Here is a 13,211-nt window from a genome sequence, read left to right on the forward strand (position 1 = left end):
TAATGGAAAAACCGGCTTTTTTATAATTTCTATGAACCCCTTAAGCCCCCAACACCCCCACCCACCCACCAACCTCTCCTTTAACCTCATTGCTCTGTATTTGATAAATTCTGTATATAGTTTAAAAGTGCTGTTTATCCTGTGTGCTGATCAATAGGAAAAAATGAAACCGATAACGTATTGATAATGAGAAGGATTCTAAAAGTTAACCAACCGATAAACTGAAATGAAACTTGCAGTTGAAACGGGATTATATCCAAGTCACCCAAAGTACCTTGCACAGCTCAACTGCGCGGTCCGCCGCGCCATTTTCTCTTATAGTGGAAATTCAAGTTTTTCAGTTCATAGCCGGGATTGAAATCCTCAGCCAGTCCCTCTAATGCAGCCTGTTCGGGTTTTTAGTTACCATCATAAGGACACGTCGTTTTTAAGAACAATTCTTTTGCCCCTACCCTTCTAACGACACTTTTCTTAATTCTGGTATGGCACTCTATTAGAGCTTCGGCCGACTGTCCTGTAATGTAGGTAGAACTAGGATAATTTTCAGCGCACATCGTGCCATGCTAGCTCAGATTTTTTTCGAGCATTTTAGTGAAGTAAGAGCATTTTTTTAAAGCACTATTCGAAGTTTTGTGCGAGTTTCCTGGGAATTAAATCAAAGCAATTTTTTTCTGACAGAAAAAAAAAAATTCAAAATTGAAACTCAACAAACAGTTTTAAAATGCAAACCTCAAACAGCCGGGTTGATCAAGTAACGATTAACAATAAGCATGAATAATATAAATGTGATGGTATATTATTAAGCCTGGTGAATGAAATAGGATGAAGTATTATTCAAAGTGTCACTTTGAATAATACATCATTCTCGATGAATAAGCATAATTCAGCGGGCATTTCATTAACTTTCCGGGGGGGGGGGGGGGGGGGGAGGGAGGAGTGTGTGTGGAGCAGGCCGAACATTTTGCTGAGAGCATTTTATTGGAGCGTCAAGATGGAGTATCTTGGCGGACTCGAGAAAAAGCGTACTGTACAAAAGCCTAGTGCAAAGAGTGTAATAGGAAAACCCTGCTGTTAAATAGTATTCTGCGTTTGAATGGTCACACTTAAATTGATTAGCAACTAAAACAGACTTAAAAGAAACAAAACACTCGCTGAACAAACAATCAAAACAAACTGTTTACTCACAGTTGTTTTGCCTCGTTATTTAATGCGTGTACGATGAAGAGGAATGTTTGTTATTTTAGAAAATAAATCACTCGCTAATCAAATACTTTGTGTAGGTCGTGATTTGCGCTAGATGATACATGAGAGCCAGATAAATAACTTCCCCCGCCGTTTTTTTTTTTTTCAGTTTGGTTTTTGGATCGATCCGTTCTTTGCTCAGGTTACGGCTGTGCTACTCGGTCGCAAAAGGCCAGTAACTTTTGTAGCATGCATATGATTCGTATTACACCTAAAAGCCCGCTTAAAAAGGCCATATTTTGTATTTGTTTTAAACTGACCTCTCAGTAACAGAACCACGGAGCCACAGCGTAGACTCATGAATAGCTATACTTGCCATATTTTATTCAGTGTAGAATAAGCACCCGATTTACATGATTGTTATTCTAACATGTATAATACTTCACCCGGCCAATACTTCTATTAGCCCTCCGGGGATGAAGACGAGCTTGTGGGCGTTTTTTTCCCATGTAAAAAATAGTGAAAACAATAACACGCAAAACACACGAAAATACTATCCAGTCAATGGATCGGCTACAACAGTATTACACTATCGATGCAGATTGCAAGCAACCTCAACCAAAAAAAAAAAAACACCAGAACTGGAACTAAAAAATCTCAGCTTGCTATCCCGATTAAACGTAAAAACGGGGAAAGGAACGGATGTTCATTAAGTAGAAATCCTGGAGACGGAAGCCGTTCGTTCCGCAGGCTGACCTGCGCTAGCTGTTTTTAAGGAGTCATACATCATAGACCAGGACGAGACAGCGCCAACTCGTTGGGTATGGACATTCGTCTACAGCTTCGGGATGGAAGGAGGATACTAGTTCATTTTTACTGGGTCGTGGACGCTTGAGAACAGTGGGCATGCTTGCGCTTATCTTCGCTTCAAGTTACGTGTCATCTCATCGTGTTATCTTAGATTATTTGGCCAGCTGCCTCCATGCGTAAGCGTTCACATAATACCCACTTGACATCGGTGAGCTATTAGAATTTCAGTCAACAAGTAAAATACAAAACGGATGCATGCGTAGTCTATTTTTCGTTGGCTATCAAATTCAATCGTGAAAAAACGTTTGTACTTGGAAAACAAAATTTATCTTGGGTTAATCGGACTATCGCTTTTAAAATGGTTTTATTAAAGTAAAATGTACACAACGTTCGTAAATTATGCGTTAATTGCACTAATTTCAACAGATTAAAATCTGCTAAATCGTACCACCAACTTTGCATATATCAACGGTAGACAGAACCGCGCTTTCCGCTGAAACGTTTTATTGTATTTGTTTACTTTGTACGTTTAATTACGCTTCTCTTTATCAAGCTATTAAGCTTTCTCATACAGTTTATTTTTGCGTTGTTTACTCAAGAAATGAGAATTCAAAATATTCCCTTTTGTGTCGGATGAGCGGGCACCGAGATCTTATCTCAGCCGTTTTTGTCAACTCGTCTCCGTGGTTTATCAAAGCCTCAACTGCCTAGTCCATGGATTTAGATTTAATGCTAGGTTCAGCGACGAGGGTTGCGGAAGAAAGTGCGGGACCGCTGAAACCACAGGAAGTTCTGGTTTTCTTCAACATATCATTTAAGCTGCCTTTCCGTGATGACAATGCTGTCACGCCTTTTGCCGGAGTTTAGACCTTGTCAGATAAACTTGCCTGCAACTACTCCGCTTGGACATCGAACGATAGTTTTCTGTTCTCGTTTGTGATCTTCTGAAATGTTCCCCGCAACTGAAAACGCCAGTGATGTTTCAACGCGCGCCGAATCTGCGCAAGACGCAACGACGCAAACGCCTTCCACGGTAGATTTGAAAGCGGCAGGATACTGCGTCTTTGGCTCGATATTTCTGTTTAGCGTAACTGGTAACACGTTGGTTATGTTGACTGTGCTGTTACTTCGCAAGATGAAGACAGTACCCATGATCTTTATAGCGAACTTAGCGGCCTGCGATTTGACGACCACCGTGTCAAGCATCGCCTTTGATCTACCTATGGAGGAGTTAGGGTACTGGCCTTACGGCGCTGCTCTGTGCAAAGTAATTTACCCACTAGCTACGTTCTCTACCAACGCAGCCGCCTTAACTCTTGTAGCAATCTCGATCGATCGCTACATCTCGATCATTTGTCCACTTAACTTGCAGTACCGAATAACGAGGGGAAGGTGTTTGAAAATGATCCTGGCAATTTACTGCATCTCAGCGCTAGCGGTTGGGCCGTATGCCGTATTCTTATCTCTCCGGGAAGACGAGGTCGGCCCGCACTGCGAGGAAAATTGGCCCGAGGGGTACAATCTCGCCAAGATCTACACGGTTTTTTTATTTGCCCTACAGTACGGACTACCGCTTCTTGTAATGTCCGTGATTTACACGCTTATTGGGCTCAAGCTTTGTAAAAACACTGGTAAGGCGGCGGCACTTAGCTCTGGACAGAGCAGATACAACAGGCCGGCTGGTCACAAGCTAGAACATAGTGCATCTGCTGCAATGGAGATCTCGCTTCTTAAACGCAAAAGACAAAATGAAAAGACAGCGAAAATGTTTCTCTTCGTGGTTGTGATTTTCCTGATCTTTATGATGCCGCATCAGCTACTGTGGCTAAGCTATGATTATTTTGCTCACACACAAGCTTTCAAGGTCAACGAAGCTGTGATCGTGTTCGTCTGTCGAGCTTTCACTTATGCAAATTCTGTTCTAAATGCTATTATCTACGGTGTGTGTAACGGGAATTTTCGCCGAGGTTGTTTGTCGATTATAAAATGCCAGTGCAGTAAGGCTAGCCAGAGAAGCCAGGAACAACGAAAGAGGTCGGAATCTATGCATGTTGCCAAACAACGACATCTCCCTCGGCATAATTCGTCTTGCCGTAGCACAACTACGATTGACTCTGTTAGTATGATGAAAGAAAGGAGAGAGCGCAACCCGCCCTCCAAAGAAGCTTTTCAAAACACAACCACTGCAAATGCGATTAAAAACTCCGTGCCGTTTTCAAGCAATGGCGACGTCGCAGTACCGCTGATAAGGAAATCTAAAACCAGGGAAGTCTCGGAAATAAATGGCAATTGTCTCTACATGAACAAGCCACCTCAAAAAGCTTTAATCAAGCCCGACGCTTACAGATCTTTGTATGAAAACACTTCCAGTGGAGATTTGTTTCAAAGAGCCATGATGAAAGACACTACTCATTGGCTAAGTGAGACAGAAGCACTTTTGAATAGACTTTGTATGGAGCTTGACACCACGGGAGAGAAAGCTTGGCTTTTTGAACAGCAACAGGAAATTTCACCGACCATGGAGAAGAGGAATTATACGCCCAGCATCCAAGAATGCGGCGAAAAAGAAACTATTCTTTAAACAAATATAAAAAACGATATAAAGCTTTTAGTTAATTAAGCTGTCTTTGGGAGAGCTTGAGACGAGAGTATACTCACTCATATATTTTGCGTGCCCGCCCAAAGATGAATGACTAATCGGATAAAATTATCGAGCGTAAAGGTTGAAAGACAAATTGAAACGCGTGCGAATTGACACAACCTAAAAAAAAAACATTAAGGTGGCCGTTTTTGCAAATTTTCACAAAAGCAAACATTGCCGTCCGACGGCATTCTTTCAAACGGCCCGCATTTAGGGCCTCTTAATCCCCAACAGTGGATAAAAATTAGGGTAACTCAGCGTGGAGAGCATCAACAAGCTTAGCGGCTTCTCCACAGGAAAGTTCCGCTCTGAAAGTACAATTTGGCTCGCTCAAGGTTTGAGAGGCTAGCTTCATTCACAGACTGAAACTTTACAACCGCATTTTGTGCAGTGCTATGCGAAAATACGCGTTACTTACTTTGATATGGTCATTCTCTCAAAGATTTCATTCACAGACTAAAAGGTTAGTTCTTACTGCAGCCCCGGCAGTAGAATTATGAAACAGCATCGCAGGAAAACAGCTCTCAAATGCAGTTCAAACTTGTTATCTGAGGGCGAAAGGGTGAAGGTCTTATAAAAACCGAGACGTGCAGTCAAAAATGCCATCTTAGAATCTCGTTAGGTATACTATATGCTCAAAAAGCGATTCTGCGATTCAAGTCATAGACCGAGATAGCGGACAGTCATGTCAGTGATCCAAGGCACAGGATGTGTGTCAGGGTCAGCGAAGATTCTTTTACCGAGCGATGCAAGTCGGCTGAAGCGACTGCTGTTACGTTAAGCGCGCGGGTTCGGACCTTGCAAGAATTCCGTGTTAAAAATGTTACATATTTAGCACTTATCGTGTTAATACCCACTGGTATAGACTGGTTTGCGAGGAGCAAGATTATCAGAAAGCAAACATTTAAAAGCGAGCATTCAGTGCGTGTAGCAGAGAAGATGGTTTCTTCTGGTGGTGTATTCGCTCATTGCCAAGTGTTGACGGGCAATTTTTTCACAATTTGAAGTTCATTTAATTTCCGAAAGAACAGTTTATCTGTAAATTGTCCTACGTTAATTGATTCTGTTTCTGGTAGATGTCAAACTGCCAAATTACAGGTTGGTATTGGCGTCCGGTTTACAATCGTTGAAAATTATTTAAGCCATTTAAGCAATTTTTCAGCCAAGTAGGCTTTTCTGTGATCTACTGTCATATCCAGGGCTTACGTACGACATTTTAAAATATTTAAATTGAGCTAAGTCACTAAGTCTTTCCAAAGATTGTCAGATTTTAAGTTCAAGTATAAATTACAACTTTAAGAACGTAAAGTATTTAATGAACGGATCTTTATCTACAGGGACAACCCAAAAGTCAATGACAGACGTTGTAAATAGAAAGGAAGAATTTATTTTCAATCTGTCAGAGGGTTTATGCCAAGGACCTTAAGAAATTCCAAGTTTTAATTTGTCGACATGATTAGCTTTACATTAAGAAAAGAATCTTACCTCGGCTACATGAAATAAACGTTGGAGTTAAATAATAAATACCTTTTGAGGTTTATTCTGCTCTCAATGTTTATGAATCATCGATTAGCATCGCACTGTTAGGTAGCATGTTTAATAAAATTAGAGAAAGCTGAAATTAATTAAAAACGGAAAACGAAAACAAACTAAACAAAGAACTCATTGATCACGTAATAACAAGACACAATGGCATCAGATCTTATCAGATATTCTTTTCTCCACAAGACGGAGTATTGGTTATTTGAAATACGATAAAATAACAATACGTTTATCAGTTGTCTTTGCATCTTTTACCGCTGTCAAAATAACGTGTCGGCTCACTTTGCAAGAAGGGAAACGTTTTAGATCCCGTATCAACGGTTTTCGATAAGGAAAACATTAACGATAGGGGGAAAATGTTTGCTGTTTTTTAAAGAGCACCTTGCGTCACTGTTTGAAGCCTGAATTGCCTTCAAGATGAATGCTTCTACAGTAGCTAGTGTGTAAAAATAGAAAAAATTTGCCCTTGAAATGAAAGCCGGGTCCTGCTGTCTAGGGGTGGAGTGTTCTTTTCACCTTATAATTAAAAAGCTTTGTGATCGTTATATAAAAAACGCAAAACAAAAAACAAACAAAAGTTAACAAAAACATATACCTTAAGATAATTTTGAACTAAATTCCAGTATTTATTTTGGCTGTCTTGCGTGCTCGGAAAACTTTCAACAAATCTCGTCATTGCCAGTAAAACTTTGGAAGCCAGGGATTTAATGTTTCCTGCAGATGCACAGAAATTGAAACCCGAGCAATTGCTATCAGTTTTATTAGATCCAGGCTAAATGTACTATTAATAAAAAAAAAAAATTCAAAATCGATTTTTTAACTCTTTTTTCTATTGTATACAAAGGTACTTGATAAGCTGGCGCTCTGATACAAGTTGCGTGCAGAGTTTGCGAATTTGTGAAACTGATTTTATGCATCAATTTTTAGCGCATAATTGGAAACAATTACTTGGGGTCACGGTCGCGGTTTAGTTGCATCAAGATAAACATCACGTCTTTAAATATCCTGTGTTCCTTCACCGGAAGCCGCTCGGACCTTTCTCCGAAAAACAAAAATCTCGATAAGAAATAGAAACTTAGATAACAGTGAATGTTTTAATAATGGACCTGCAACCAGATGGATTCATGATATTAAAATAAAACATTTCTCTGATTAAAAATATATATGTATACAAAACCAAATGTGTTTTTTTTTTTTTAAAAAAAAACCCTAGCGTTTCTGCTAAAACTTCACTCTTCATCAGGGAGAAGTGATAAGAATTTTTTACAAAGGGCACGATGTTTTTTTTTTAAGAAAAATGCAAATTTTGCGCTAATATTTGCAAAAATCCGTTCAATCGGGACGATGGCATTCATTTGCCGCTTGAGTATTTGAATATAGCTCTAAAGGACATGAATTAATTGGCTAAAAATTTGCATTTTTCTTTATATACATCATGGTGCTCTTTGTAAGGAAAATTCGTATCACTCCCTCCTGATAAAGGCTAACGTTTTCGCCGAAATGTTTGGGTTTTTTTAAACATTTGATTTTTATACATATAGGTGGTTTGCAACCAATCCCTAGAGATCCAAAAGAGAGTGGTGTGGCAGCCATGTCGGATGACAGGACCTTTTGTTTTGTCATCCAACATGGCCCCCATATCGTTATCTTAAGGATCTCCAGAGATTGGTTGCAAACCACTTTTATAACCAGAGAAACGTTTTATTTATCGGCACAGAAAATATCGCTGCTTTGAGGGTGTGGATTCATGTGTAGGTGGCCAATCAATCCACTTCTGAACGGATGCCCACAACAATGGAAATAAAGTTATGAAGTGAAACGTAATTATATATAACGTTTCCCTATGCCCATGACACACTGTTGGGTTGGTCACTCTTGTCCTTGTCAAAACTATGGAACATAAATCAACTATCGCTACAATCGTGGACAGAAGTCCTAAAGAAAACAGGACACTTACGGGAAAAAAAAAACTTCTTTACTGCATCTCCCTTCTAAATTCTAACCACAGTTACTTCTTCCTCCCCTCCTCCACCACCTCCCCCTATGCAATGTTGATTTGGGAAGTGGTAATTGCCAGGAATCTTTTCATGAATCAGAAAACAGCATTAGTTACCGGATTTGCGAGTGAGAGCTAAATACTTTCGAACAATTTAAGTCAATCAGACTGCTGAACAAAACGATTCACAGTAAGTGAAAGTGTTAGTGAAATTTCGTTTTTTAGTAATTTGGAGAGTTGAGTTATTTTTATTTGCATGACTTAAGAACTTGTGACCGTCATGTTAATCTTATGATTCCGGCAAGGTCTAGGTTAATCTTCGCGAATGATCTATTTGATGGATTAATTTGGTATGTTAACAATAGCTCTCGAGATAGACATGTTTGGCAGTTCTTGCTGACCTTGGCTGGACCACCGTGAAAAATTCCAGTCCTTAGTGTATTGTCTTTAAACTGTTGCTCTTTCCAAGATTTTCATTGGATACTTGTTATTTCAATGTGTGGTCGTTTATTTGGGTTTTCTTAGTTGAGTGGTAAACAGGATTCTGTAAGTTCCCACGGTCAGTTAACCCAAACGTGTCTGGAAATTAGAGTATTTAATCGCGAACATTCGAGCTTGTTGTTAGAGTTATATTTAGGTGAAGGTTGTCATTTTATCAAGTCGAGTAAAGAGAAACCTAAAAATGTAATCAGAGTCTTCTCAGAGTCTTGGTACCTCTACCACTTAAAGCCAAGCGAGTGTTCAACAAAAGTAAGGCTGGAAGGTTAAGGGGGTTTATCACTGGAAACAATACGGTTCCGAGGGAAGCGGCCGGTTCAAGCCCCTAGACTACCAATCCTGTTTATTTCCGTGTGCTCAGACAGCCGCCATCTTGCTTTGGTATGTTGAGTCGCAACCTGGCCTGGAGAGATTGCCAAAACTACCGTGTCGGGTGGGGTAGGGGGAGAGGCACTCAAAACAAAAAATTAAATACAGTCGAAGATCTCCTTGCGACTACTCTCGTAAGCGACCAGCTCTAGTTGCGACCACCATTGTGAAACCCCATTTGAATTGTCACTTAAACTTTGTAATCGAAAGCTCTCGTAAGCGACCACTCTCATAAGCAACCGCGACCACTTTTGGGAATTACCAACTGGCATTTTCTTTTGTTTTTAAGCTCTCGTAAGCGACCACTCAAAGTTCTGATACGTATTACGGCAACTCTTTCATAAAAGTATACACTTCGTGATCACATTTATTGTAATACAGCACTGCCTAATAATGCGCTTAGATAAAGATCTCGAATCTAAAATTCAAGATGATTTACTTCTGGACCTGAGACCGAGGTAGACAGCTTTATGCAAAAAGCTCTGGTAAGTGACCAGCCGTCTATTGTTTCAGCTTTTGGCCGCTTTCAAGATTGTATTCTCGTTAGCGACCAGCTCTAGTTACGACCACTTTTTCCAATTCCCGAGGTGGTCGCTCACGAAGAGCTTCGACTTTATAGTAGCTCAGTAAATGGAAACGCCGGCCCGCGAACTCCCTATTTATTTTTGATACAATGGAACAGTGGTGATACAGTGACCGGCACGGTCAAGAGAGTCCCGCTCAGGTTCAAACCCAACAACGAACTTCAAAACTGTAACGTCCTCCGCCATTTTAGTCCTACAAGTTAATGTATGGCGGCAATTTATGCAACGATTTGACCGCGCGTCTTCTCCAAATGACGCATTCATGTTATTGGCTGTATCAAGGTGCACATCTCGTTGATGGTACTTGATTTGACGCACTGTTACTGAGCTGACAAATCAGTAGATGTGTAAGACCTCACGAATTTTCTTAATCAATTCCCCAATTGGTAAGCTAGCTATTTTTGTCTTCGTTACTTGTTTGTTTATCACGAACATGCAAATGTGTGACCCATTTGAGAATTTTTAAGCCTGATAAGTAAACGTGAACACGATGTCTCGTGAACACGATTTCTAATCTCATACCCAGATCTCCCTGCGGAAAGACTGTGGGAGATCTGGGTACGAGATTACACGATTTCATCAACAAAATGTGAACATCCTTTTAAAGTGAGGGTTTCTTTTTGTTAGCTATTAAGTTATTTTATTTCCCAGTCGACAACTAAGCGCGATAGCAAGCTTTGTGAGGCGACCAGCACCGTTTGCAACGTCTTTCACGGTTGGTCAAGAGGACAAAAGAACGAACAAGAGAACAATGTTACGAGCCCTAAAGAACAAGGAAGCTGCAGGTTTTAAAGGGTCCAGTGAAAATATAGCTTTTGGAAGATGCAGGTCTAGTGCGCTTTATGGACTAAAATGTCATTTGGTCTATTTAAACGTAGGGGATTGGAAACATGGTTGTCGGGTTGTATGCTACCATGAAACTAACTGAATCCCTTGAGAACAATATGGACTTAAAATTCATTTGGTCGAAACTGGGATTTGAAAATTTTTGCCCTGTTGTATATAACGAATGAGGCTTTAGATCAGTGAGAGCAGATAAAATGGCTGGTGAACTGATCATCAAATAATTTAGCTTTCAATTGTTGATCAACCATTTTTTTTTGCCCTCACTGGATAAAAGTTACAACATTATTTTGTACATTATTCCAACACCAAATGGACATTGGTCCTACATCTGTCTCTCAGTTTGCATATCATTCCAACGGCAGTTGGACATCATCATAACACCATTTGGGCTTTAACCCCTCATTACAGCACCATTTTGGGCAACATTTACTGGTATTATTGTAACTCCATTTAACTATTTGAATATCATTTCTACACCATTCTAACATCATTACATCTTTTGAACAATGCTTATCACGGCACACCATTTGGATAAATTCCCAAAATATTTGGACATCGTCCCAACAACATTTGAACACTGAACACTTGAACGTTTGTACATCTCATTTGGACATCCGTCTAAACGTTATCCTTACACCATTTGAGGATCATTTCAAGCACCGTATGGGAATCATTCCAAACACCTTTGGGACACATTTACAACAATACTTAGACATTGTCTAACAACATTTCGACATCATTCCTACACCACTTGAAAATCACTCTAATACCATTTTTAAGTTGGAAATCATCCCAACATTATTCTCTTTTCATTCATTGAAATAATAATTTTGAACCCTTTTGAGCATTTTTCATATACCTTTTTATCCCGTGATTATTGCAATAGCATTTGGCCAACGCCTTTTAGACATCCCGATGCTCAGAACATCATTTGAACCTCAATCCAAACGGTCATCATTACAACACATTTGGATATCATTCGGAATCTATTTGAACGTTCGGACATCATTCCACACCACCTGGGCATCATTGCAAATACTTTTTTATATATCATTCCAGTACATTTGGACGTATCGTTTCAACGCCTTTTGGACATCATTCTGGTATCATTCCATCTCTATTTGAATATTTGAATATCTATCAAACGACATTTCGACATCATTCAACTCCTTGTGGAACATAACTGAACGACTTTTGGAGATCGTTCCAACATAGTTTGACATCATTTATACACATTTTGGTTGTCTCAACGAAACGTGACGTTATGCAGAACAATGTGGACATCATCCCAGGAATGAATAAAAATGATGTATTTTTCAGTGAACGGACACAGGCATACTCGGAAAAAGGAAATCCGTATGTTCCTATCAAGCCTGCGAACGCAGACGTATTTCCGGCTGTCGCTTCTCTCCGCCGAGAGAGAAGCGACAGCCGGAAATACCTCTGCGTTCGTAGGCTAGCTCCTATCAGGAGTCGAACTTAAGACCTTCCGATTAGTAGTTCGGATTCTCTACCACTGAGCTACAGGAGACTCATGGGATCTAAGGCCATTAAACAAGGATCATGGGGCAAACATCCTACATAATGGAAAAAAGAAAACCCCAGTTCTCCCAACAGGAGTCGAAGTAAGACCTTCCGATTGCTAGTTCGGATGCTCCACCACTGACTAAGCTATGAGAGACTTGTGGGAGATAGGCCATTAAACTATATAGATTCACTTGACAAACATCCTGCATACCGCTAGGATGAGTGGATATGACTGAAAGAAATCTGATGTTATACAAAACGGTGTGGACACCATTCCAACATTGTTTGGACACCCTGCCTACATCAATTGAAGGCCACTCCAACACTATTAGGACATTTGGGCATCATGCCTGCACCATTTGTACATAATTTACGGATCGTTGGAGATCTTTTCAACCCCTGCCCTTTGAACATGATTACGGTGATACCAATTGAACATCATTCCAACACCAGTTGAGCATCATTGCCGTGATACCATTTTGGGAACATCATTTTAAGAATCAGATATCATTAAGTGAACATCGCAACAACATTTGCGCGCATGCCTGCACCATTTGCATATCATTTAAACATCGTTGGAGCATTATTCCAACAACAATTAAACATCATTGGAGTGATACCACTTGAACACCATTTCAACACCATTATGGCAACATTACGACATCCCACGGAGATCATCGCAACACCATCTGAATGTTTGAATAGTATTCCAACACTATTTGAACATCATCCCATGCAACACCATTTTAACTTTACCCTATACAAAAAAATTTAAGGTCACCCCATGCAACAGCATGAAACGCATACGATTACACCATTCCCACACGATTTCTACATCATCATTGGACATCTTCAATGTATCTTCAACAATGTATGTACACCACCAAACAACACTGCAGAACATCATTCCAGAATCATCTTGATGTCAATTCATTATCATCTTTGGACATCACTCCATCACTTAACAGGTTTTGCTTCGCTTCGTGACGTCCCTTCCTAATCGTGGTTGTAATCACGATGACTTCAGAGATAAATGAGGTAAATTAATAACAAAACGTCGAAAGAGCTTTCTATGTCTTCTATGGGTTGTTGAAATCCCTTGAAGTATTTAAGCGTCTATAACTGTTCACTGTGGAGTAGAGCAGAAAAAACCTCTTATTTATTTAGTTATTTATTTTGATTTGGTTTAGCCTAAATCACAAGTATGTAGGAATAA

General features: G+C 39.9%; 1 protein-coding gene across 1 annotated transcript; it reads left to right on the forward strand.

The window, feature by feature from the left end:
* The first annotated feature begins 2,514 nt into the window (after window positions 1–2,514).
* Window positions 2,515–5,163, forward strand: LOC146457311 (neuropeptide Y receptor type 2-like). The gene has a single exon (XM_085092169.1). The coding sequence runs from the start codon at window positions 2,942–2,944 to the stop codon at window positions 4,571–4,573; it is 1,632 nt and encodes a 543-aa protein (XP_084948295.1). The 5' UTR covers window positions 2,515–2,941; the 3' UTR covers window positions 4,574–5,163.
* Window positions 5,164–13,211: the final 8,048 nt, after the last annotated feature.

Source organism: Pavona decussata, unplaced genomic scaffold (assembly GCF_977016875.1).
Source record: "Pavona decussata unplaced genomic scaffold, jaPavDecu1.1 SCAFFOLD_244, whole genome shotgun sequence".
Classification (NCBI taxonomy): Eukaryota; Metazoa; Cnidaria; class Anthozoa; order Scleractinia; family Agariciidae; genus Pavona; species Pavona decussata.

Excerpts from the sequence above, each read along its gene's own strand:
- LOC146457311 (XM_085092169.1), top strand. The coding sequence starts at position 2,942 with ATGTTCCCCGCAACTGAAAACGCCAGTGATGTTTCAACGCGCGCCGAA.